The sequence below is a fragment of the Thalassophryne amazonica genome, chromosome 22 (assembly GCF_902500255.1).
Source record: "Thalassophryne amazonica chromosome 22, fThaAma1.1, whole genome shotgun sequence".
Lineage (NCBI taxonomy): Eukaryota > Metazoa > Chordata > Actinopteri > Batrachoidiformes > Batrachoididae > Thalassophryne > Thalassophryne amazonica.
The window spans coordinates 24,325,694-24,349,663 of record NC_047124.1 but is presented as its reverse complement, the minus strand read 5'-3'; the positions used below and the strand labels follow the sequence as shown (position 1 = coordinate 24,349,663).

The following is a 23,970-nucleotide window of genomic DNA, read 5'->3' as shown; positions in this document are numbered from 1 at the left end:
TTACCATGTTAAATAAAATGGTGAAAAAGAACCAAAAAAGAAAAAAATCTGAATCCAAACCCTCCTAAATTTTAAAGGGTTCTTTCTTGGCTCATGATCCACCAGTCAACTGTTTCACAAATAATCATCTTGACCATTTTGTTTGCAGTTCTTCCGGGTAAATATAGTGATTTCAAAAATTTCATACAAGCAGCTGTGGCCTTGGTGGACACCACACCTGCTCCTTATTTCCACCATGCAAGCGATAAGGGTATATCCCGCAACAAGCCGATGTGTCCAGCAGGTGGCAGACAGGTCTACAGTATGTTTAACAAGCAAAACAAACCTGGTTTTATTATGGATGTTGTGTATAAAAGTTAACCAAATTTCAATCAGTTTATGCTCTTTATATACCCTTTTAATTTGGAGAGTTTGCAAATGACAGCATTTAATGTTTTTGAGTTATGTTGTTACAAGGTGCACGCCGAGGCTTTTCCAAAGTGCAGCAAAACCAGACAGAAGTTGCAAATTCATTTATGAGGCAGTAATCACACAATATTCATAATTTTTTGTCTGATAAAGTACTTACAAAACAGTGGTCAAGTGACTGTTTCAACTCGTTACTTATGATTACCATCAATTTTTCCAACATATGAAATCAGTTTGCAGTCAAACGCTGTGTGCTGTGTCACCAAGATCATTTCTTCTGATTAAACTTGGAAGACACATCAAAAAATAAATAAATTACATCACACAAGCAGCAGGAAACTCAAGGTCTTTTTTGTGTTTTGCCAAAGATGCAATTCCTGAGAACAAATGAAACCAGCTCCTTTTAAATTCTGAAAACAAACAAGATTGCTGGAAGAATTTAACTCTTTCCTGAGGACAAAAAGCAAAGCGAGACAAAAACTCCCCTCTGGACTAAAGCGGAATATTTTTCTTTATTTATGAAGTAGTTGGTTTTAACATTCTTCTCGGCTTCGCTAGAAGGTGAGCTTAGGAACGTATTACAATGTTGAAAGAAATGACAGGAATTAAACAAACAACAACAAAAAAAAACTAAATCTCTCGAGGTTTGATTCTCGCTCTTTAAAATTTCCAGCAAAAGGCTTGTCCACCTACAAAAGGAATGACATCAAAGACAACTAGTTAACGAAAAACACAAATCTGCCTATGCGTTAAACGAGCAGCAACTAACCAGACGGGTTCAAGCATGTGGTCAACCAACAGTTAGATACAGTCAATAACTAGTTTGACTATTATATCTATTTCAGTATAGTCAGGATATGCTAGATCATTTTTACTTATACAAAAATAAAATTTGGTCTTTCTATCTTTCTGATGTCGCTCCATTTCATGGCTTTCTGTTTAAATTTTAAGACGTCTATCTACATTTGGTCTGTCAGATTGTGAATCGTTTCCAGTGTTTAGACTACCTCAAACTGTCGGGAAAAGGTGCAGCCCCCTTCGATTTTCCATAAAATTGACAAAATTGTACGTTCTGACAAAATGTTGCTATTGCAAAGCTCCTTTGTTTCTACAGCAAATGTTATTGCTGGTCAAGGAATCTATGGAAAACAGTGAGTTTGCGTCAGAAAATCTTGTAGATGACATGAAGAAGGAAGTGCGCATTTGTATGCACCGATACATGGGTCAAAATCCTAAATAGTTTCCATAGAGGGCAAATTTTGTTCATATTGACAAAGAAAAAAAATGTAGTGGTGGTAAAGAATGAAGATGATCATTTTTTATGACAAAAACAATCATTAAAATTTTTAAAAAGGAATCGAAAAGGACTACACCTTTAAGTTTGACTCAAATGGAACTGATGTAGCATTTAGTCGAAATAACAGCAATGGTATGTGTTTTTTTTCTTATTAAAGTAAACTATGTGACATTTGAAAGACCTAAAGTGAGTATTTAAATATAACGCGACCTTACAACGCAACGAAAAATTACAACGCAAAGAAAAAAAAAACAAAAAAAAGCAGCCTTTCCTGCTCACTGAAAAGTTCATTTTCACACATTAAAACAAGTCAAAAGGGCTTTTAACAATGTGGATATGATTGTTTGTGTTGGCAAAAGTAGAAATGAAATGCTGTGCTGCAACGTTTTTCATGCTAATAACCATGAATGCAAACAGTGGCGTGATTTAAGAGGTGTGAAGAATGAGCTGGAGAACGTGTTTAGAGTGGGATATCACCTCGGATTGTTACACATCATCTCTTCGCTGCTTTTAATTATTCTGTTGCTGGATCTGATAAACGATTAACATACTGAAAAGAAAATAAAGGAAACAATAAAATGTAAAATAACATTTTAAATAGATTTGAAATAAAAACAATAAAATATCAATATTTAAATGTTACAATTATGGGGTAAATGAAAAGTGCGCCATGGGACAGCGGCGTTGTGATTTTGGTCCATTAAAACACCAACATGATCTATAATCAACCCAGCTCTCTGGAGACGCACAAACTGTTTCCCATTTTACACCTCTGAGAGCCAACAATGAGATGCACAATGCAGAAATAACTGACCGAAACAGAAAGAGGAAAAAAAAAAAAAAAAAAAAAAAAAAGAAATGTGGGATCTCTTATTTTGAGTGCACCCCATGGTTTCCAAAATGTGCACTTTTTGTGTGCCACAGTAAAAGTGCATTTGCATAACTGAAGCCAAACATAGTTTATGTGCACCTTCTTTATTTATTTCTAGCAATTTGTCACAGCGGTCTTGTGACTTGCACTGTGTCGACACACGGCACCGACATTTCAAATTTGTTGCGCTTAAGATGCCAAAACACGCTGATGTTTGGAGGTGTGGCCAAAGAGCTGAGAGCAGGGCGGTGACTGTGCGAACAACGGAGAAGCAGAATTTTCAGCTAAAAAAAAATGGGAAAATGTGAGTTTCAAAAACAACTGTCCAGTTTGTTGTAAAAAAAAAAAAAAAAAAGTCCAACATAAATACTGTAGCTAGGTTTATGACATAGCTAACGCTAGTAGAGATCCACGCGCGGTTCTGTCTGCGCAGACCAGTGCAGCAGGCTGAGCGCAATAATGTGAATGCATCTTAAATTGTGAAAAGATGAAGTTTTTGCAGCTTTTGGGAGAAAAAAATGTAATTAATAATTTTAAGAGACAAAAACAAGGTCATATCAGAAAAAGAATGGTGTGTGTGTGTGGGGGGGGGGGTGTATGCCATGTTGACGTGGTGCGAGCAGTTACCTTAAAAGCTGACCTGTGATCTGTTTACAGTAGTTTCTGGCTGCTGTGGACAACGTGCAGATTTTTATTTTATTTATTTTTTTCCTAACATTAAGGCAAGAAGTGAGACTTGGGAAAGGCTGCGATGTCTCTGCTTAGAAACACAGCTCCAGTTATGAGTGGAATGTTTAAGGGAATAAAGTCAGGGATGATTTCCGTTTAAAGTGATTTGCTAATAGAGCTAATTCAGTAGATACGTGAAAAAAAAACAACAACAAAAAAAACCCTTCCATTTAAGTTTGACGTAAAACCGACAAATACTGCAACGGCTTTTGTGTATCTGGATGATTGTACACCGTGATTCCCATTTCCCTATGAAAGAAAAAAAAAAAAAAAGGTTTGTTCCAGTTCATTTCCTAAGACATACATCCAGCTCTGGTTCTCTCTCACTCTCTCTCTCTCACACACACACACACACTCTTCAAGTCTATTGTCCTTCTCTGACTGAGGGCCGTTTACTACAGCAGTGTAAATCAGTTAACTGCGTACGGCTCCACGCTTCCATGCGGCGGTACGTAAACGCGGACATACAGCAGGAGGAAACCTTCGCCACAGTCTTTCATGTGGATAGCAGCGCCATCATCCAGTCAGTTTGTGCACTGCAGCTGTCTGCTTTTATATTTAATCTCTATACAAAAACAATTACCAAAGCGTCAGATTCCAACAATACATTTGGTTCTTAAGCAAAACGTGGAAAAATCCTTCATAAGTCACTCCTCCGTCACATTCTTCCTCTTCATTCCTTCATTTCTCGTCTGTGCTCCGTCTGTTTATTCGTGTTTTTCCTCTGCAGTGGCTCACTGGTGGATTAATCCCAGGTGACTGCAGGGACAGAAACAGGTTAAGACGCGATTTCTAATCAAAAATAAATGAACATTCCAACATCTAGACATTGTGGTTTCACCACCTGAAGGGCGGCGCTCACGCACAAACACCAGAGACCCCGTACACGCCACGCCCGACTGTCCCACAGCAGCTCTGTCCACACAAGCTCATTTTGACTCCGCCGACATTGACGCTCAGGGCAACTCTGGGCAAACTTGGTGTGTACACACCCACACCGCACAAACTCATCCTTTACTCCATGCTCAGTGGAAAATCGGATGCCAACTTGCGTCAAGCCCGGCCGAGCCAAAATTAACAGGCTAGACCTAAGTTGTGCCGAGCAGCACACCGAGCCAAACTCAGTCAGCTGTGAGAGCTGCTTAACAAAAAAAAAACAAAACAAAACAAACACACATACCTCGTTATAATGCAACATTTTTCCCCACAGGAAGTCACATGACTACCAACATTTCCTCCTACTTAAATGGACAATGTCCTCCTTTGATCCAGTTATTCACAGTGTAGCGGGGGTTCCTCTGGACTGCAAACACTGTGGGCCCTATCTTGATAATCTGCAGCACACAGTCAATAGTGCAACTGTCACCTAATTAGCACACTGTGTCAGACACAGTGTGCTAATTACACCCCTTAATGAGTCATGGGCGTGTTTTCAGCATAACGTGAATTCAACTAATCCGACATCCCCTTTAAGAGGTGGAGTGCGCCACAAACAGGTGCATTGCTCTTTTAGGAAGGCTCCTTATGTACATCTAATAATTTTTTTTGGAAAATGCATGCAACACCCATTTGGAAACCACCTTGTCGGCCATCTTGGATTTGTAAAAATGGCGGTTTGAAATGGGAGGTTTTTTTAGCATCTATGTTTCAAGGTGATTCAAACCACATTAGCTACATGTGGATATGTTTTGTTTTCTTTCTGCTGTCCATGTTGGAAGAGATTTAAAGACGATAATCATCGGCAGGAAAACAACAGCGTGGCACTACAAACGCACGGCATATAAAGTGTCCGTACCGCTTCATTCTTTGTCCTGGAATCAGAATCACAAAAAAGACAACTTTCGTCATTTCTGAGCGACTGATTCACTGAGCAAAAATAAGACAAGAATAAATTTTGTGTACTTCAGAAAGTGGAACACATGGCGATGTGACATAGTGGCACATTTATTACACTGAAGACAAAATAAAAATTGAAATTCTTACGTTGTGTTTCACCAGATTAGAGATTTGGACCGAGTGCTGACTCCTTTCCTCCTGCTGGCTGCTGCCGCCGCTGCGTTACGATGACTTCGCTTGTGAGACTCCAAATACAACTGAAAAAACAAACAAACAAATCCACATTAATTCATCATTTACATCGAATTTTGAAGCAAGTCCACACTGAAGCTAGTTGTTGTTCAGAGGACATTGGAGTCCGAACCTTCTTGGCGAACGCTCGTCCACACTGGTCGCAGGCGTGCAGGGAGAAGTTTTTGGTCACCCTGACTTCAGTGGATGAGCTGAAACCGCTGCTCTCCAATTGGGCATCATGGCGCCGTGTGTGTGGGGGCGAGACGGAGATGCGCTGGTGTGCTTGTTTGTCACTACGGCGGGTCAGCGGCGGGCTGACGGGGCGATGCTGATGCATCTGCTGGCGCTCCTGCTTACGGGTGACGGGAGGAGACGGAGTGACGGTCTGAGATGAGAGGACCTGCTGTTTCCGAGTGACGGGCGCCCCGGAGGAGGAGGAAGAGGAGGCAGACGAGGTGGTCGGGGCGGGGCTGGAGCACGAAGACGAGTGGAGGTCTTGCTTGCGGGTGACGGGAGGCGAGGGTGAGGACGAAGAAGAGGTGTGGCGCCCGTTCACTTCCTCCTTGGTGCTCCTCTTGTTTGGGTTTGAACTGTTGAGGACGGCCTCGGCTTGCCTCTTCACCGCCCTGCTCTCCAGTTTGGGCATGATCTTCGCCAGGTACGCCGAGGATTTCTTGTGGACCACGGTCACGTGACGCAGGACGTCGCGTTTGCGTCGGGACTCGTAGCGGCAGAGGGGGCAGCGGTAGAACTTGATGAAGATGTCATTGCCGTCCGTGTGGAGCTCGATGTGCTTGGAGAGGTTCTGCCGCGAGCTGAACTGCCGCTTGCACAGTTTGCAGAACAGCTGCTTGAAGTCGAAACCCACCGACAGTTTGGTCATTTTGACGCTCACGCTGCTGTTGCACACGCTGCTGCTTCCGCGGATGGTCAATCCCGAAATTGAGGCAGTTGACTTCGGGCTGGACGGTGCCTCTTCTTCCTTCACTTTGGTGGTGTTCTTGGCCGCCGGGACGCTTTTACCTGTCCCGGTGCTGTCGCGTGGAGATGGGGCTGGACTGCTGTCCATCTCCTCTTCATTGTCCTCATCTGAGGATTCTACTGCTTCTTCTTTCACTTGGATACTGTTGATAGGGGCAGAACTAGCAGCACTGCTGTTTGGGCTGGGTGCTGTCGTGGTTAAAGGCGGCGCGTTTGCAGATCTCTTACTTTTGAGGCTGTATATCTTGTGAACGATGCGCATGTGTCTCTTCAGCATGAGCTGAAACGCAAATAAGATGAAAGATTAATTATGTAACCGACACTGTTTTCATCCATTTACAATCTGCTTTATGTCGCTCTCTTTCCTTGTGTGCATCAGAATTCTGTAACTAACTACAATAAGACAAAAAAGAAAAGAAAAAAAAAGCGGTATGACTGGAGCAGACTAACCTGGGAGCTGTAGTTGCGTTTGCAGAGCGTGCAGCGACAAGAAGCTGGGTTGGACTGTGGCGAGGCAGGAAGTAAACTCTGCGGTTTGGCTTGGGTTTGGGTTGAAGACGTGGTTTTCGGGTTAACCGGGGTGGACTTTGGGTTCTGGGTGCGTGTTGGCGAGGCGTTGTTGCTCTTTTTGGGTAGTGAAACGTCCAGAGAGAAGAGCTGTCCGGGCCGCGAGGCGATGCTGGGGGTGATGGTGTTCCTCTGTAGACCGCGGTGCACTTCGTCAAAATGCCGGCGGACGTTGGCTTTCGTGGCAAACGTTTTGAAACAGACGGGGCAGGATTTTCCAGTCGGTGAGGTGAGCGTTCTTGGGCGACCTTTAGTAAAAAAAACAACAACACAGTGAATTCCTGTTTTTACTTTGAAAAGAAAAACAAGATGCTATTTTTAAGAGAGTGGGATATCAACTTATTGTAACTTCTCTTTTTTTCATGAAAATACCAAGAGTTATCAGCATATACACCCACACGTAGCTAGTTTTGGATTATCACATACTCGTGGTTACAGGTTGACGTTAAACAAGACTTAAGCTAACTGTGGGAAGCTGACGCCAACTACAGCTCATGCTAGTGGTTAGCTTGTTCAGCTAAGCTAACTTGTTTGGTTTATTTTCAGCTGCCCCCGTCTGGTACAGATCCGCACTGATGTTTGCCACAAGTTTTACGCCAGACACCCTTCTTGATGCAACTCCAGCACGACAAACAAAAACCCAACCACAACTCACGCCGTTCCCAAGTGGTTTTTTTCTGCCAGGTACTAATCAGGACCTACTCTGCTGTACTTCTGAGATCTAACAGGATCAGATGTTTTTAAAGCGGTTTGGTTGTGGCTTCTAATCAGCTACGCTAACGCTATGTTAACGCTAAAGTGCGGCCACACACTTTAACTTTAACAGCTGTTAAAGCTTTTTTAAACACGGTCCGTCGCTGATCAAACATGCCATCTCAGGGTAATCACATCGCCTTTAAACTGCGGCTCTGTACCAGAGAATAAAGGTGTTAAATGTCATCTGATTTCTGTAAAGTCCCAGTTATAGATAAGTACTGAAGGGTCCTTAAGCAAGACACTGATCCCAAAATGGCTAAACCTTAAAACAAGTTAATCCCATCGACACCAAGCAAACTGAGACAGAGACGTAGCGGTAACAGCGATTGTTAATGCTTATGAACTGCCACTATCAGTCTTATATGTGTTGGCACTAACCTTTCACCATCGACAGCAGACTTGTGGGAACTGTCCGCGTTTCTGTGAACTTTCTGAGCTCTTCAAGTTTGGTCTGGTGCATTTTGCGGCAGTGGCGCCTGATGCTGCGGCGCGAGTTGAACTCTTGACCGCACAGACAACAAGAAATTGTCACATCATCAACCTGGACAAGGAAACAGAATGAAAAAAAATCTTATTATTTTATAAGTAAGAATGTGGAGCAGGCTGTTCGTATGCTCAAAGGTTCTCACTTTCATGGACATGCACCAATTCCATATGCTGGATAACCTTTGAGGATCCGTGATGAATCAGGGTATTCAGTTATTGGGCCGTAAGGTTTTCCGGAAGCATCAAGCATGTGCAAAAGTCATACTGAGGCTGTGCTCCAGCTGTTTTTGCATGTCACAAGGTACAAGTCTGGAGCATTATGTCATCAAACCATGCACTAGATCACACTCCTGGGCAACTGTGATCTTCACGTGTCAATTTGTCACAGATGTAGACTGTGACCTTCCAAGATGCATAGTTGTGAAAGTGAGAATAGGGCTGATCTGGACATTCATTCAGATTTATTTTGTTTTTACTTGATTACAGTGTTGAATCACACAATCACTGACTGACAGTGTGACGTGATCAAGCATGTGTTTCTGTCTTGAAGGAACGGTGACCATCATCTTAATTTTGCTCAAATCCATTAGATGACAACCAGCTCTTCACCACAACCAAACAGGCCTCCACCTTAGCGGTATGAGACGTTTTACATGCTAAAACAGTCATGTACATCTGTAGATCATCTGCATAGCAGTGAAAGTTGATGAAAGCAAACCTGGGATCCTTCTTGCTGTGAGAGAACAGTGCTAACCACAAAGCCATCGATGTACAAGCTGAGCAATAGGTGCTACATATAAAGAGAATACCAGCGGACCTAGAACTACACCCTGAGGTGTCCCATATTGCACTTGGAAGAATTAAGAAATAGTGTTATTTTTAAACAAACAAACAAAACTGCAATCATCAAGCTGACAGCTAACAAAAACGTGTTTTTTAACCACTTCCTTATTTATAAGCATGCAGTAACCAACCCCACTATTGGACTCCTCATCTTCAGGCTGTGGTGTCTCTTCTTTAGCTTCCTCCTCAGCCTCCCATCTTTTCTGACCCTGGCTGTGGCCCGGGCTGCTGTGGCTGTCCGACCCTGCCGGCTGGGTGGGCTGGTTGTCGTCTACACTCTCCTCCGGTCCTCTTTCCCAAGCTACTGGGCTCTCTCTGGCACTGCAGGAAAACAATGAAACACACAGATCAGGGGTGGGAGACACTTATGGAGCAGTTATGTGTAACATCATTTCTTTAGTGACGGCCTCTGTAAAACTAGCGTCAAACTGAACAGCTGAACACTGTCTGTTTGATCTTTCATACGGCCACAGGCTTTGACGCCATGCTAAAGCTATGAATCAATGGTTTTTCTAAGTAGTTTTGCCCTTTTTAATGGGTTTTTCTCCCCAAAAAGTGAAAAGCAATCACTGCCCATGTATCATCAGAATTAGTAGATGCTTAGAGATGATTACTTAACATTTTGTCATTGATAAATTCATTAGCTACACTTACGTTATTATTACAAATGGGTAAGCCAGTACTAGGTAGATGGAGCATGTAGTGTGGCATTACAAAAACAAATAAACCATGACTGTGGGACACCTTCAGAGATGCAGCAAGCATGAATCCATCAAGTCACCACGTACCTGGGTGTTTGTGAGGGATTTCTTGCCAGCTCCTCTTCTGTGGTGACGTACTGGTACACAGCCTTGGTGCTGGTCTGGATGGGCTCCAGTCGGACCACGTAGTCCGGCTGCTCCACCCTCGGATATATGGCATCGAGCAGGTCTTTAATGGCTACACTCTGTCTGTCATCACCTGGCGAACACACGGCACAAAATACAATTTGTATTAAGAATTAAATTCATAATGAGATTTAACTGTTGTGTCTGGAGCGGCGTCCAGTGTAAAACCCATGCTAACTCAAAATGCGGATCCACACCAGAGCCGCTGTTGTTACCCAGAGCGGGGGTTGGGGGGGGCCAGCCAAAAGAATCACATAAAAGCAACTCCATTATATTTTATAGAAAGTCAACAAATTAAAAAAAATAAAAATAAATAAGAACACTATTCTTTAATGTGCACAACAGTAATTAACTCTGGTGCATGTAACATATTAATCTACAGCCACAAGATGGCAGTGTCTACACTTGTGACAAGCTGCTCTTGTATGTTGATATCAATGAGAGGACGTTTAATCCACACTGTCAGCAATGCACAATTAAGCTTGATGCCAACTACCGTAAAAAAAGAAAAGAAAGGAGGTCTGAATGAAGAGGAAATGCTGGGTCTTAAGAGAATGAGCAAAATTAATAATTCAGGAATAAAGATATGGAATTACCTTCACACTACTCATAACTCCACTTGTTTGCACTGTAAGGAAAAGCCAAAGGACAACCAGGAGCAGGGTTTGCCTTTTAGAATAAATAGTTGTGTGTCTTAAGGGCACCAAAATCTGAAAAGTTTGGTGCCCCTCAGAAAAGTTCGGTACCAAACCTACCGCTACGCAGCATAGTGGCAAAGCAACTAGGGGGGTCTTGGGGCATTACCACCACAAAATTTTGATATAAAAGGATGCAAATTGTGCATTCTGGTGATATCTGGGGCAGATTCGGGGTGAAATTATGGAAGAACAAAAAACAAAAGAGATCTGCACAGCCAGTTAGCTCCCAAACAAGCCTTTAATAACACACCAAAGGTGACGTTTCGGGCCTCGCCCTTCATCAGACAGGATGAAATTATGGAAGGGAATTTTTGTGTTTTTGGAGTAATACTTTCTGAAATTTTGAAATTTTCTAACCTTGTCAGAAGCTGAGATGACCCCATGCCAATCTGCCTGTGCATATTGGCATGGGGTCATCTCAGCTGCCGATGTTTTATTAAACATCCAGCCCATTAACAATCATGGCTGCCATGAGTGTTGATTACACTTGTGATTACAGAAAATCTATTAGCAGTCATCATGGTCATCTGCCATTCTCTGCAGCACTTCAAGGTGTTCTTCCTCAGAATCAGAATTAAGCTCAGAATCTAAGGCAGCTCTTCCCTCAAAAACTCTGTCATAATTGTGTTTATAAACCAGTCACCATTTGCTTTTATTATACATCTGTGTAGTTAATAAATAAAATAATCTTCATGGATGATTTGCTCGTGCGCGCATGTAGAGAAATATAAAAAACTCTCCGCTGGCTGCTGTTCGCTCTTCCCTCAAAAATGCTCCATTTGATCTGTGTATAATAAAACGCGGCATTACAAACAGAGGAGAAGAACATTTTTTCATGACGTTTTGTGTATGTGTCGGTCTCAGAAAGTCAAATTCTGCACACATTTTGTCCAAATTTGATAGATTTCTGTACAGGTATGAAATAAAAAAGGTGGATTCCAGTCAGGAATGCAAGTCTAAAGAGTTGTGTGCCCGCCCCCAAAGTAGGGTGCCACGGGTTCCCGGGTAACCGCTAAAATCGAACCCTGACCAGGAGGACAGCGAGGCTAATGTAAGGCTAACTACGTTTTTAAAATGTATAACAATTTTTTAAAAGTATAGACATTTTTAAAAGTTTATTTACATTTAGTGATGTAAACGTGTTTTTTCAGACAAAAAAGTATTTCCAATGTAATAAGACACAGATTACTCTAGAGTTGTTTGTACAATAACATTAATTAGCCCATTAGCTTCTACTTACTAACATGGTGGTTGTGTTCTAAATAAGGCACAGATTATACCCATATATATACCCATATATATATACCCATATACACAGATTACTCTAGAGTTGTTTGTACAATAACATTAATTAGCCCATTAGCTTCTACTTACTAACATGGTGGTTGTGTTCTAAATAAGGCACAGATTATACCCATATATATACCCATATATATATACCCATATATATATATATATATATATATATATATATATATATATATATATATATATATATATATATATATATATATATATATATATATATATATAGACAGACACACACACACTAGGGTGGCCGAAAAGATTTTTTTTTTTTTTTTTTTTTTTTTTTTTTTTTTTTACATTTCAAGTCGCACACTCCTTCATTTTAGGAGAAATGGTGAAGAAAACATTTTGTTAAAATTTCATGAAAATCCATCATGTCTAAGTGGTCTCCCAAGGCTAACTACGTTTTTAAAATGTATAACAATTTTTAAAAGTATAGACATTTTTAAAAGTTTATTTACATTTAGTGATGTAAACATGCTTTTTCAGACAAAAAAGTATTTCCAATGTAATAAGACGCAGATTACTCTAGAGTTGAGTTATTTGTACAATAACATTAATTAGCCCATTAGCTTCTACTTATTAACATGGTGGTTGTGTTCTAAATAAGGCACAGATTAAATTAATTTGGCTTACTGTTGCATGAAGCAGAAGCACCACATTTCAAAAACAATTGCGCCTTTTAGACAGATGCAAATTATGTGTTTGTTTGTTTTTTCATCAGACATTTTTTGACAGATATGACTAATACTTTGATGCAGCATGCAGTCTGGAAAATATGGTATGTCTGGTGATCATGAAGAGCAAGGCTAATTTTTATATGAGTGATCATTAATTTAACTGAGACCATCACCTGATATATGTGTGTGTGTGTGTGTGTGTGTGTGTATATATATACACACACGCGTGGGTATGAATGTGCTGCTAACATTTCCAAGCTCTTTACTTGCGTTCAGCAACTTCAAAATAAACAGATCATCACTGTATGCACGAAAACTGTCAAGGTAAGAATGTGAAAAGGGGAAACTGATAAAATAATAATCAGAATTGCAATACACTTCCCAATTAGGCCTGAAGTCTCAGAGGTGAAAAAATAGACACCAATTAAATCATTTAACAAAACAACACACTTCCAGCCACTGTTAAAGGGAATCCTGATTTAGAAAAATCAGCTCAGCAGTGTATGAAACATCTTAATAAAGAAAACACCCACAGGCGAGAAGATAGATGAAATGCTTATTTTTCACTGAACTGTGCTTTGAGGCAGCAGAGAAGAAAAAAAACAAAAAAAACACCATGACTCGAGTAATGTCCTCAGCTCCAGTCTTTGCCTGAGCATTGCAGATGGAGACATACAGCAGCTAACAAGAAGCAGATAAAATGCAAAGGCAGCAGGATCAAAGTCAGTTTTCTTTGTGACATAAGGGCGCAGCAGAGGAGTAAGCAGTCGAAGTCAAGGGCACGATACACAAACTGAAAGTGTTAAAGTGTGCATGTGGGAAAGGAAATAATGAGGAGACAGACGGTGTAAAAGGACGAAAAAAACCTTGAAGTGACAGAATAGAAAATGTGTAAATCCTTTAGGATGCGCTGCAGCAATCAATGAGTCTGTGCACAGATTAGAGCTGCGCCAACAAAAGTGAGGATGTGTCAGAATCCAGGAACTGATGTCAGCATTCTGCTCCGCGTAGTTACACCTCACAATCCGCGAAACGCCTCGCTCTGGAGTGATCTGCTCAACTGACTATTCAGTCTTTTAGACACTTTCTTTTTGTCTTGGATATGAAGTAATTTGAGCAGTCCACTGCATAAACTGGGACCAGACACCGTCCTCTCACCCAGGAGGTCAGTCACTTTATTAAACATACCTCCAAAGTTCTCAAAACATCTTCAGAAAGCTGAGAAGTCTTTCCTGCTTTGTGTTGAATGTTGTGCACCAGCGGCGGCTCCACATGTGCCCCCGCCACCTCACTGGGGGCAGGACTATTTACAAAAAACAGAATTTTTATGCAAATGTGCCTGTTTAATTTGGTCATTAAACTCTGATCTCACAGCCACCTGTCCTACAACCTAAAATGACATAAATGCACCCAGAACTAGCAGCGTATTACAGGAACACAAGAAACAGCACTGTTAATGCTGCTAAATATGCAAATTTCAACGCTTTTGCAGCTGTGTGCATCTGCAATGGCGATTTCTTGCTGCACAAACCGTCAGATTCGGGCAGCCGCGACAGGCAGTAGTACTCTTTGTGTGTGATGAGGTTGGGGAGCCCTCTGAACAGACTGCGACAAAGTTTGCACTCGAAGATGGTGTCCACCTCCCGCAGCAGCATCTGCTTCAGCTGGGTGGTGCCTACAAGTGAGGAACAACAGCAATTAGCTTGTTAATTTCAAAGAGAACATCATCCTAACCATGGTATGGGAGGAAAAAAGACCAACTGACTTCCAGCACAGTGAATTTGAAAAAGAAAAAAAAATCTAACTGCAGAGTATTTATGTCATTAGATTTGTATATGTTGCGCTCACTGAAAAGGACCTGAGACCCGACTTGCCTTTTTCCCCTGTCTAAACACCATTTTATTACACAGAGGGACCTGTCACGTAACACATATTTTACAAAACCCAGCCTGTTGCCACGGATAAACAAAAGCCGATAGGTCCAGCAACAAATCAATTAAATTTGCTGCTACTAAAGTACGAGGAAGGACTGTAAAATGTAAAGCCCTCCCAAACTATCTAGTCCTTTCGCTGGATTTTTGTCAGGACTGCAGCATCAGGAAATGTGCTTGAGCTCATTTTGTTCTGGTAAGCTTTCCATTTATATCCATATATTGGCATTTTGTTAAGCATTACTATATTACATGGCAAACGCAATTTACAAGCTAGGTCAGCCTTGCAGACAGGAAAGCACTGGGGAGGGTCATGGGGGCAGCAGAGAAGATTATTAGGGCCAGGCTGCCAACCATTGGTGAACTGGCAGAACAGTGCTGCTTATCCAGGGTAAGAAGGATAATCAGGGACACTTCACATCCCTTTAACAAATCGGTTTTCCCTCCTTCCCTCAGGCAGACGGTACTGTAGCCTGAGATGCAAAATATGCAAATTCACAGGGACAGCTTTTACCCAACCACCATAAGACAGTTACATACAAATCGATAGTTTAAAAATATCCTTGTCACAATCACACACCTTGGACTGGTATTCTGTGCATTATTCTGTTTTTATCTTTTCTTGCAGTGCATCAGTATTTTTTTCTGTGACAGCATCGATGATGTTTTTTACTGAATGACATTAAAACGAGTCTAAGTCTAAGGTCTGCAGAGAATGGAGTCCATGACAGTCCGTGTGTTTCTGCACAGGTACTTACTGATCACACAAATAAATCATATTCTGATTGTGTGACAACAGTTATGTTTTAAAACTCAAATAACACAGTCCACCCAAGCCTCTGGGAAGGACTTTTTTTTTTTTTTTAAGTAGCCAAAGTAGACTCCTTCTCTCTCAAGATATGTGTGGTAATTAAGTTACACATAACTAGAAATGTGCTTATTTCTCAGTTTCTTTCATTTCTGAAGGCCACAGCTGCTTGTGTTGCATTACATTAGCCAAACAAACGTGGTTTTTGCGCCTATACTAAAATATGAAATGAGGCAAAATGGAGCCTAATAATCACGAAATGGGGGTAAAAAGTAAGGAAATGGAGCAGACTGACCCAGACTGACTCCAAATATGACTAAATACGATTCACTTAATTACTTTATTTAATTATTTTTAAGCAAAATGGAGCGAATGGGTACTGATAATAATGAAACAGGGTTAAACGTAGCGAAATGGAGCAGACTGACTCCAAATATGATTCAGTTAAGTTTTACTGTTACAGTGCTGTCAACAGTTAAATATGAGGTCAAGAAAGAGGTCTTTATTTTCCTTTTTATAAAACAAGTATTTATTTTCACTGAAGCCAAGAAAGGGTGACTATAAAGTGAGTTTTGGCAAAACAAGTATCATTGTCATGTTGAGGTGGCAGAGGGTTGTTGTCGGCAGCTGGGGAAAGTAACTAAAAAGTAACTAGTAATCTAACTTAGTTACTTTTCCAACTGAGTAATCAGTAAAGTAACTAAGTTACTTTTTCAAGGAGTAATCAGTAATTGGATTACTTTTTCAAAGTAACTGTGGCAACACTGCATATTAATGAAATGGGGGTAAAACGTAACAAAATGGAGCAGACTGACCCACTGACTGAAGTTTCATCTCTTGAACACCAGATGGTGCACCGGCCCCTACTACATGTACCATCTCACAAAAAAAAAACAAAAGCTAAACAATTAAATAAAAGTAATTATTTGGAGTCGGTCTGGTTCACTCTGGTCCATTTCATTACATTTTATCCTCATTTCGTGATTATCAGCCCCCATTTTGCCCCATTTCGTATTTTACTATGGCCCTGCTTTTCGGAGTGATCTGGACATGAAGGTTAACCCATGTCTCATCAGTTCATCCTCATTGTGTGTCCTTTTAATGTAGAGACTTACAAGATTATTGCCTTTGAGTTATCTTGTCAAAAACAAGATGGGATGGACTCATTCACTCACTCCATTTTACAGGGTACATACACGCCTTGGCTTATGCGGAGCCTCTTGATTTTAAATAACTCCTTTTGTTAAGTAAAATATTTACCACATTACTGTCCGTCACCACATAGACATGTTGTGTTGACTCACAAAATGATGTTTTGTCAGTGTTCGTATCTGACTCACAGTTTCACACAAAAACTCAATTTAAGTGTGTATTTTATGATCTGTTAAATATGTTACTCATGTGTGCGTACGTGTGTCACTGAGCCACTTTCATGCAAATGTAATCAGGTAACTATTATGACTCTCACGTACATATTTCAATGCTTCCTCTTATCCTCGTCTTGCTATCATACTGCAATAAAGTCTGCTGCCATTAAATCTACTTTTAATGGAAAGTAAAGACTTCCTGCGCACAGCGCGTCACACAGCTAATGGGGACGCTCCCTTACTCACTCACAATAGTCACTGCCATGTCTTTGTTTGACAAAACTGCATCCACAATCCTGTTTCCACAAACACTCTTCAACAGACTAGTTATTTGCATATGTTATATCTTGATGGTAGTGAAGACTTTTTGTGATGGAATACCTACATTAACAAACTGGTCAATCTCGGCACACATAACTGACAAATATGATGTATTAAAAACAACAAAAGCCCGATTATCTCAACTTGAAGATGTTGGAACTGAATATTTTCCTTCATGCACATCTTCACTGTGTGAAGTTGTATTGAAATCGGTGAAGTGGTTTAGAAAGAGTTGCGCTTTACAATGCATTAATTAAACAGAAAATTCCAATTACATCCACTTGTAGACTTTGGACCAGAATTATTTTTCATTTATGGACATCTTCAGATGGTGCACCACCGTTCTGTGAGGTTTCACTGAAAATGACTAAAGGGTTTAGGAGGAGCTGCAATTACAAGACCCATGGACAGAGACAGGGTGATTACAATATCACCCCCCCAAATGTTTGTTTGTAGGGGGGATAAATTGTGAAAATACGGTATATAAAATGTTGTAAAAGCTGACAGTCGTGTCTTCACAATTGTATTACATAATCCTTAATTTCAAAGCATCTTTTAAGCATTCAGACACTTTAGCACCAATTTGTGAAGTTTCAAAAGTGGAATACAGCATATAGTAGTGTTCAGAATAATAGTAGTGCTATGTGACTAAAAAGATTAATCCAGATTTTGAGTATATTTCTTATTGTTACATGGGAAACAAGGTACCAGTAGATTCGGTAGATTCTCACAAATCCAACAAGACCAAGCATTCATGATATGCACACTCTTAAGGCTATGAAATTGGGCTATTATTAAAAAAAGTAGAAAAGGGGGTGTTCACAAGTTGTAACCTCTTCTGCACGTCTTTTATTTAACAGAGGGACTTTGCGGGGGATTCTTGCAAATAAATTAGCTTCACACAGGCGTCTTCTAACTGTCACAGCACTTACAGGTAACTCCAGACTGTCTTTGATCATCCTGGAGCTGATCAATGGGTGAGCCTTTGCCATTCTGGTTATTCTTCTATCCATTTTGATGGTTGTTTTCCGTTTTCTTCCACGTGTCTCTGGTTTTTTTGTCCATTTTAAAGCATTGGAGATCATTGTAGATGAACAGCCTATAATTTTTTGCACCTGCGTATAAGTTTTCCCCTCTCCAATCAACTTTTTAAACAAATCATGCTGTTCTTCTGAACAATGTCTTGAACATCCCATTTTCCTCAGGCTTTCAAAGAGAAAAGCATGTTCAACAGGTGCTGGCTTCATCCTTAAATAGGGGACACCTGATTCACACCTGTTTGTTCCACAAAACTGCCAAACTCACTGACTGAATGCCACACTACTATTAATGTGAACACCCCCCTTTCTACTTTTTTTTTACTAATAGCCCAATTTCATAGCCTTAAGAGTGTGCATATCATGAATGCTTGGTCTTGTTGGATTAGTGAGAATCTATTGAATCTACTGGTACCTTGTTTCCCATGTAACAATAAGAAATATACTCAAAACCTGGATTAGTCTTTTTAGTCACATAGCACTACTATTATTCTGAACACTACTGTATTTGCTCTAAGATCTGTGTTCTAATCCAATTACATTTTTTCCGCGACTGATTGGTTAATCATATGACATATCAGACGTATAATATCTGTGGAACGGTGGCCAAAAATGTATTACTCCGCACCCTGACGAGATGTAATTACTGTACTCCGCGCATGCAACTGCGCATGCGTAGTATTGTCGGGACGCAGAACTGTCAAGACGTACAATGCGTCAGAACACTGCCTGCGCGCGCTGCTAGCTGTTAGCACTGTTAGCTCAAAGTGAGAGAAAGACGCGTGCCGCTGCCGAAATGAGTGAATTTAAGCTACCATATGAAAGTATTGATGTGTATTCTGATACAGAATTACCATTTCACGTTTGATGGATTTTCACATTTGATGGATTACTCCGTGCCCTGACCGCTGTTGGAGAGACGCTCGCTGCTTCGCCAACCGAATTACCTACAGAAAAATAAACCCTGCAAACGATGAAATTGGATTAGAATGTGAACAACCCCCTTGTGTCTGATGACAGGCGGACATTCATGCTGTTATACGGTCGCCATATAACGTGTCACCGGTAAAACTATGTTTTACTGGCTCTGCTACACGCCTCAGGTAAAGCTGTATTTTTGACCGTATAACCCAGCATAAACGTCTGCCCATTATCAGACACAACAGGGTTATTCCCTAATTGAACCCCGATCGATGTATTCGTTACCCGTCACCCCATATCATCACAGATGCCCAACCCTTCAGCCTTTCTGTGAACCTGACATGAATGAAAGAATAGATGCTCCTTTTCCTCTTTGGCAAAAAGACACATTTGTTCTCCCCACCACCACCAAACTATTTGGAGTGCAGAAAAGAAAAGCACCAACCTGAACGGAAGCATTCAATTATCTGCTGAATTCCAGACTTGGAGGTCTGCAGAGGCTGCTGGAGGAGAGGAGGGTCTCCAGGCTCCACACAGTAACCTAAAGACAGTGGGGGGGGGGGGGCTTTTTATTACTGACTGGTGTAAATTTGATCAACAAATACTACATTTTGACTGTGCAACTTATTTGTAAAACAAAAAAATGTCAAACATTTCCCAGCGTTGCCCCTGGTGGCAGCAGATAGATAATGGCTTTGAAGACCAGACCAGACCCTATCATCAAAACTATTATTATTTAACAACAAAATAAAGTCTTTTTCCTGACATTTATTTGGTTTCTAGCGATCAGCAGCAGAAGCTTTTAAGCATGAACACAAGATTAGATTTTTCATTTTCATGCAATTTTGAAGCCTTACTGGCTCCATACACGTCCATGCGTATCAAGAACCATGTTTCATGGGAAGCGGTGCACAGGGACACGTATGCACGTGAGTGTGTAAGAGACAGACTCTGGCAAACGACAGATATCAGGCAAACGACACACATGGCGACACACCCGCGATGATAGAGAAGCAGCTACATGCTAATGATAACTGGTGCAACACGTGACAGAATGTTTTCATCTTTCCCATCCTCCACTTCCCTCACCGACTATAATCCCAACACTGCAGGTCAACCCCCCTCCCCCGAAGTCCACCCCTCCACCCCCTTCAACCAGAAGGTCAAAGATCAACCAATCAGACATGCCCTTTTACACAAACAGCTTCTTTCTACTGGGACAGGGGTTCTCTGAAAGCAAAACCTACAGGTTTTTACATCTGAATGAAGAGGTTTCTGTCTGAGAAGTGTGGAAGGAGGGAGGAAACAGCAGGGGAGAAGGAAACAAGAACAATGGTGACCTGCAGAAATATCACATCTCTTTAGTAGTTACACTTTAAATTTAACAATCCAGTTTCAGGGTCTTTCCGTGTGAACTGAACCATCTTGGATTTGCTTCATACATCAAGTAAATAATGTCACTGTCTGCTGTGATATATGGACATACGCAGGTATGCACATTAACTGGTACTCATGGTGCTTGTGCACCCCGAGATATGGAGGCTGCAAAACAAAAGGGGTTGTCGGTTCCATAAAGCAAAAGTAATGAACTATTCGTGTTACACGCTTAAAATGTGCAGGGATTGTTCTACGCCATTAGATGTCTTTAACTTCTAAAATTGTTGGCCTAACATTGCATATGTGCCCAGTTATATAGCTTCCCAAATATTGTATGAAAAATGTTTATGCTTTGGAAGCTGCTATTGCTTCACAATGAAACACTTCAAATCTTTCAAACTTTTCATATATATATATATATATATATATATATATATATATATATATATATATATATAAATAAACACACACACATATCAAACTAAAACTAAAAAACAATTCATGTTATGATACTATCTTTACAATTACCAAATTTTCTGGAGTATAAGTTGCACCTGTTAAAAAAAGGCCTCTTGAAGAGATTAAACCCCATATATGTTTAATTCCTGTGAAAGTCCTGTATAAGTAGTAACTGTATTAATATGCATAACAAATGCATTATTTTTCAGTGTATAAAGTTGCACCACCTCCCAAACTAGTACTCTGGAAAATACAGTAGCTGCATGTCTACAAGCAAAATTTCTCACTTATGAGGCATTAAAATTCAAGAAAAAGAACCCTCAAGGCCAAGGAGGAAAAAAAAAAAAAAGGACATTAAGGCACCTGAAGGCTAAAGGCCCATTGGAGTATGTTTTTGATTCACGCAATAGCATGACCTGTGTCATGCTGGAGAGTAAATTCGTCTTTAACTGGTGCAGACAAGACGCCAGAGGGGCGCCAGTGCGTGCTATTGCGCATGGAGAATTTTGAAATGATCAAAAAATCTTTTACGCACAAATGTCGTGCTATGTGGCGCGATCTAATCTCCAACACCACGTGCAGCTCGTCAAGTGGAGTAAAGAAAAGTGAACAGTGCGAGTGGTGACATCAGCGGATCGCATCAAAGCGCAACTCGTCTGAAAGATTATAACAAGAAGTTACATCTGTTATAAACATACTTTAACAGCTGCACACAAGAAGGAAAGTTCACGCAACTGTTTTATCAAGCCATGATAATTTAAACATGACAAATAATTACCTTTTTAGATGGCTCAAAATGCTTTCTGCAGGTAGTTAGGTGTGTGCATGCGCGCGTGGCTCCGGCTGCAGCCTCCTCTGTGATTCAGGATGTGATTAGAGCCGTTTTCAATGGTTTTTCCTCTGGCCATGGAATTTTGTTCCTTGCATTTCTGGCTCTTATGTTATTGAGTTCATTAGCTGACTATATTTTCACGTGCTTCTCATTGCATTTAGCTGATGATGCCCCCCCCACAATCCTTTATTAATCTTATTGTGTATTTAAGCCCTTGCGTTTGACCTGTGCTTGTGCTGTTGCTCTGTGTTGACTTTCATCCATCACGGATTCATCTTTGGTGCTGTGCTCCATTGCAGAAATGCACAAAGCCGACACACAGCTTTAGCCTACAGGTGGAGGAATTAAAGCAGCACGGAGTGCGGAGGGAAGATAATCCTCCTGACCTGTGTGGTGAGGGCAGCCGCTGGCTCCATTCTGGTGAAGCTCGTCTTCAGTCTGGCAGCTTTGATCCCTGGTCGCAGTGGCGCTGCTCCCGTGGTTTCCCAGCTCGAGCTGCAGTGGAGGAATGGGCTTCCACAGAGACTTGGGCAGGGACCTGGCGTGAGAAAATCCTCTTTCCTCGATGTCCACTCGATTCTGCCTCAGTTCACAGTCATCTGACGCAGCCTCGGCTGAACAAGAGGTTTGGATTTGAGCCTGATCAGAAGACGGGTCTGTTCCTCCACACTGGGAGTCCGACTGGTGCTGGCCGACCTCCATCTCCATCTGGCCACCACACTGCAGGACAGAAAAGAGACAATTTGGTCAAATCATTAAATGCTAGAATATTCTTTTCTCAGGCAACGGAAGCGGCATCCTGTCATCATTTAGACACTAGATTCTTTAAAATAGAAATGCACACAAACAAATCATAAATACATTCTGTTGTGGGGAAATAAATTCCTATATGTTGTAAAAAATGAGTCTGCCCTTTGTCAGAGAAGAAAACTCACATTACAAAAAAGAACGAGGGGTCATGACAGCACAGTGTGAATCCGTCATGTCTCCTGAGCATCCGGAGTTTTCACAGGGTGGCATTAACCTTGTCACACGCAGACACCTTTCAACAGATAAGTGACTCTGTGCCGATCGCTCAGCCATTCTGCGCGTGTCTTGATCAAACCTCCTCTTACTCCAAGTCCCCAATCTTTCTGTTCTCCCTCCACAATTTATCCTCATTTTCTCTCTCTTTGTCCATCATCATTTCTCACTCGTGTCCCACACTGTCCTTGAAGATGGATAAATTACTCAACCAATCAGGCGCATTACAGCCCGCTATGCCAAGGAATGAGTGGGACACTTGGACAATGTGTTGACCACACATACAGAAAAAAAGTAAAAATTCCTGTGCAGACTACAGCATAATCCTATGTCTAAATACAAGTATACAAATACCAAATTTTTCTGAGTATTAAACACTGCTTTCCCCCCTCTGTAAAGAAAAAGTGGGATTCTCTTATATTCAGGGTCTGGAATTGTATATGGTATACATCCAGAAGAGTAGGTGGCGCCAAATATCTCTGGACTGAAGCTATTATCTTACAGTGCTGCGTAATGGAGAGAGGCAGTTCTGAAAAAGGAGTGCTGTAAAAGTCAGGTAAGTTTACAAGCAAGGTGGAAAGGTTATCATGCAAACTTAAATCTCTTGGTGCAAAATGGAGCAGAGTCCTCAAACAACTCTCAAGCAGCCAAGAAAAAGTCAGAAAAGCTAAGCATGTGGTTGACAAATAAATAAATAAGGGATAACTCATAAAATGTGCTTTTATTAGAATTTCTTTAAAATAAAAGTATTTTCTAAATTTAAAAATAAAAGATTTGGTCTTCAGGAATTTTACTTCCAAAACGTGTTGAAAACGGGTGACCGCTGGTGAAAAATATTGCAGGTGGGACTTCATGTACTGCATTCAGTTAGTTTCTGTTACCATCAAAATAAAATTTATCACAAACTTTAGGATACCAACGACAGAAAAATCTGCAGATTAATAAATAATAATAAAAAAATTATCACAAGCTCATTGTACAATATGTCTGTTGCTTCACCAGTTATACAAGGTTCATACACAGTGTACTGGTTCATGTACATTTACTTATTATGCTGTACTTAAAATATATGAGTGTCAACCAGTGAATCAAGGCATCCAGGTATTCTTGTGATTTGTTTGTGTTTTTTTTTTCCCTTCGTCTTTCTTCAGTACCTGTCTGTGGAGACAGTGAGAGTTCTTCCTCCCAGCTGGCTTCTGGGCCTTCATCAGGCTGCACCACACCTTCACTACCAGCACACACCTGTAACCTGTAATAACATGCCACATGAGCCGAGGGGCTGCTTCAAAGAAAAAATAAAATATAAAAAACAG

General features: G+C 40.9%; 1 protein-coding gene and 1 long non-coding RNA gene across 5 annotated transcripts in view; one reads left to right on the top strand and one right to left on the bottom strand.

Moving 5' to 3' along the window:
- znf800b (zinc finger protein 800b) overlaps nucleotides 1-23,970 on the bottom strand; it is a 54,945-nt gene that overhangs the window by 9,495 nt on the left and 21,480 nt on the right. For 2 of the 4 annotated variants that reach the window (XM_034163874.1, XM_034163872.1), the window contains exons 2-11: nucleotides 22,021-22,354; nucleotides 19,412-19,507; nucleotides 14,113-14,256; nucleotides 9,797-9,968; nucleotides 9,140-9,329; nucleotides 8,058-8,220; nucleotides 6,807-7,171; nucleotides 5,506-6,636; nucleotides 5,289-5,398; nucleotides 3,289-4,064 (exon numbers count right to left, since the gene is read on the bottom strand). In XM_034163874.1, coding sequence (XP_034019765.1) covers nucleotides 5,297-5,398; nucleotides 5,506-6,636; nucleotides 6,807-7,171; nucleotides 8,058-8,220; nucleotides 9,140-9,329; nucleotides 9,797-9,968; nucleotides 14,113-14,256; nucleotides 19,412-19,507; nucleotides 22,021-22,342 — 2,685 coding nt within the window. In that variant the 5' untranslated portion in view covers nucleotides 22,343-22,354 and the 3' untranslated portion in view covers nucleotides 3,289-4,064; nucleotides 5,289-5,296. Of the gene's footprint in view, nucleotides 1-3,288; nucleotides 4,065-5,288; nucleotides 5,399-5,505; nucleotides 6,637-6,806; nucleotides 7,172-8,057; nucleotides 8,221-9,139; nucleotides 9,330-9,796; nucleotides 9,969-14,112; nucleotides 14,257-19,411; nucleotides 19,508-22,020; nucleotides 22,355-23,811; nucleotides 23,907-23,970 lie in introns of those variants that run through there. The other 2 variants (XM_034163873.1, XR_004558791.1) reach the window with 2 other exon arrangements.
- Nucleotides 438-3,078, top strand: LOC117504406. The gene is made up of 3 exons (XR_004558793.1): nucleotides 438-448; nucleotides 1,699-1,703; nucleotides 1,968-3,078. It is a non-coding gene; the product is annotated as an uncharacterized LOC117504406 (long non-coding RNA).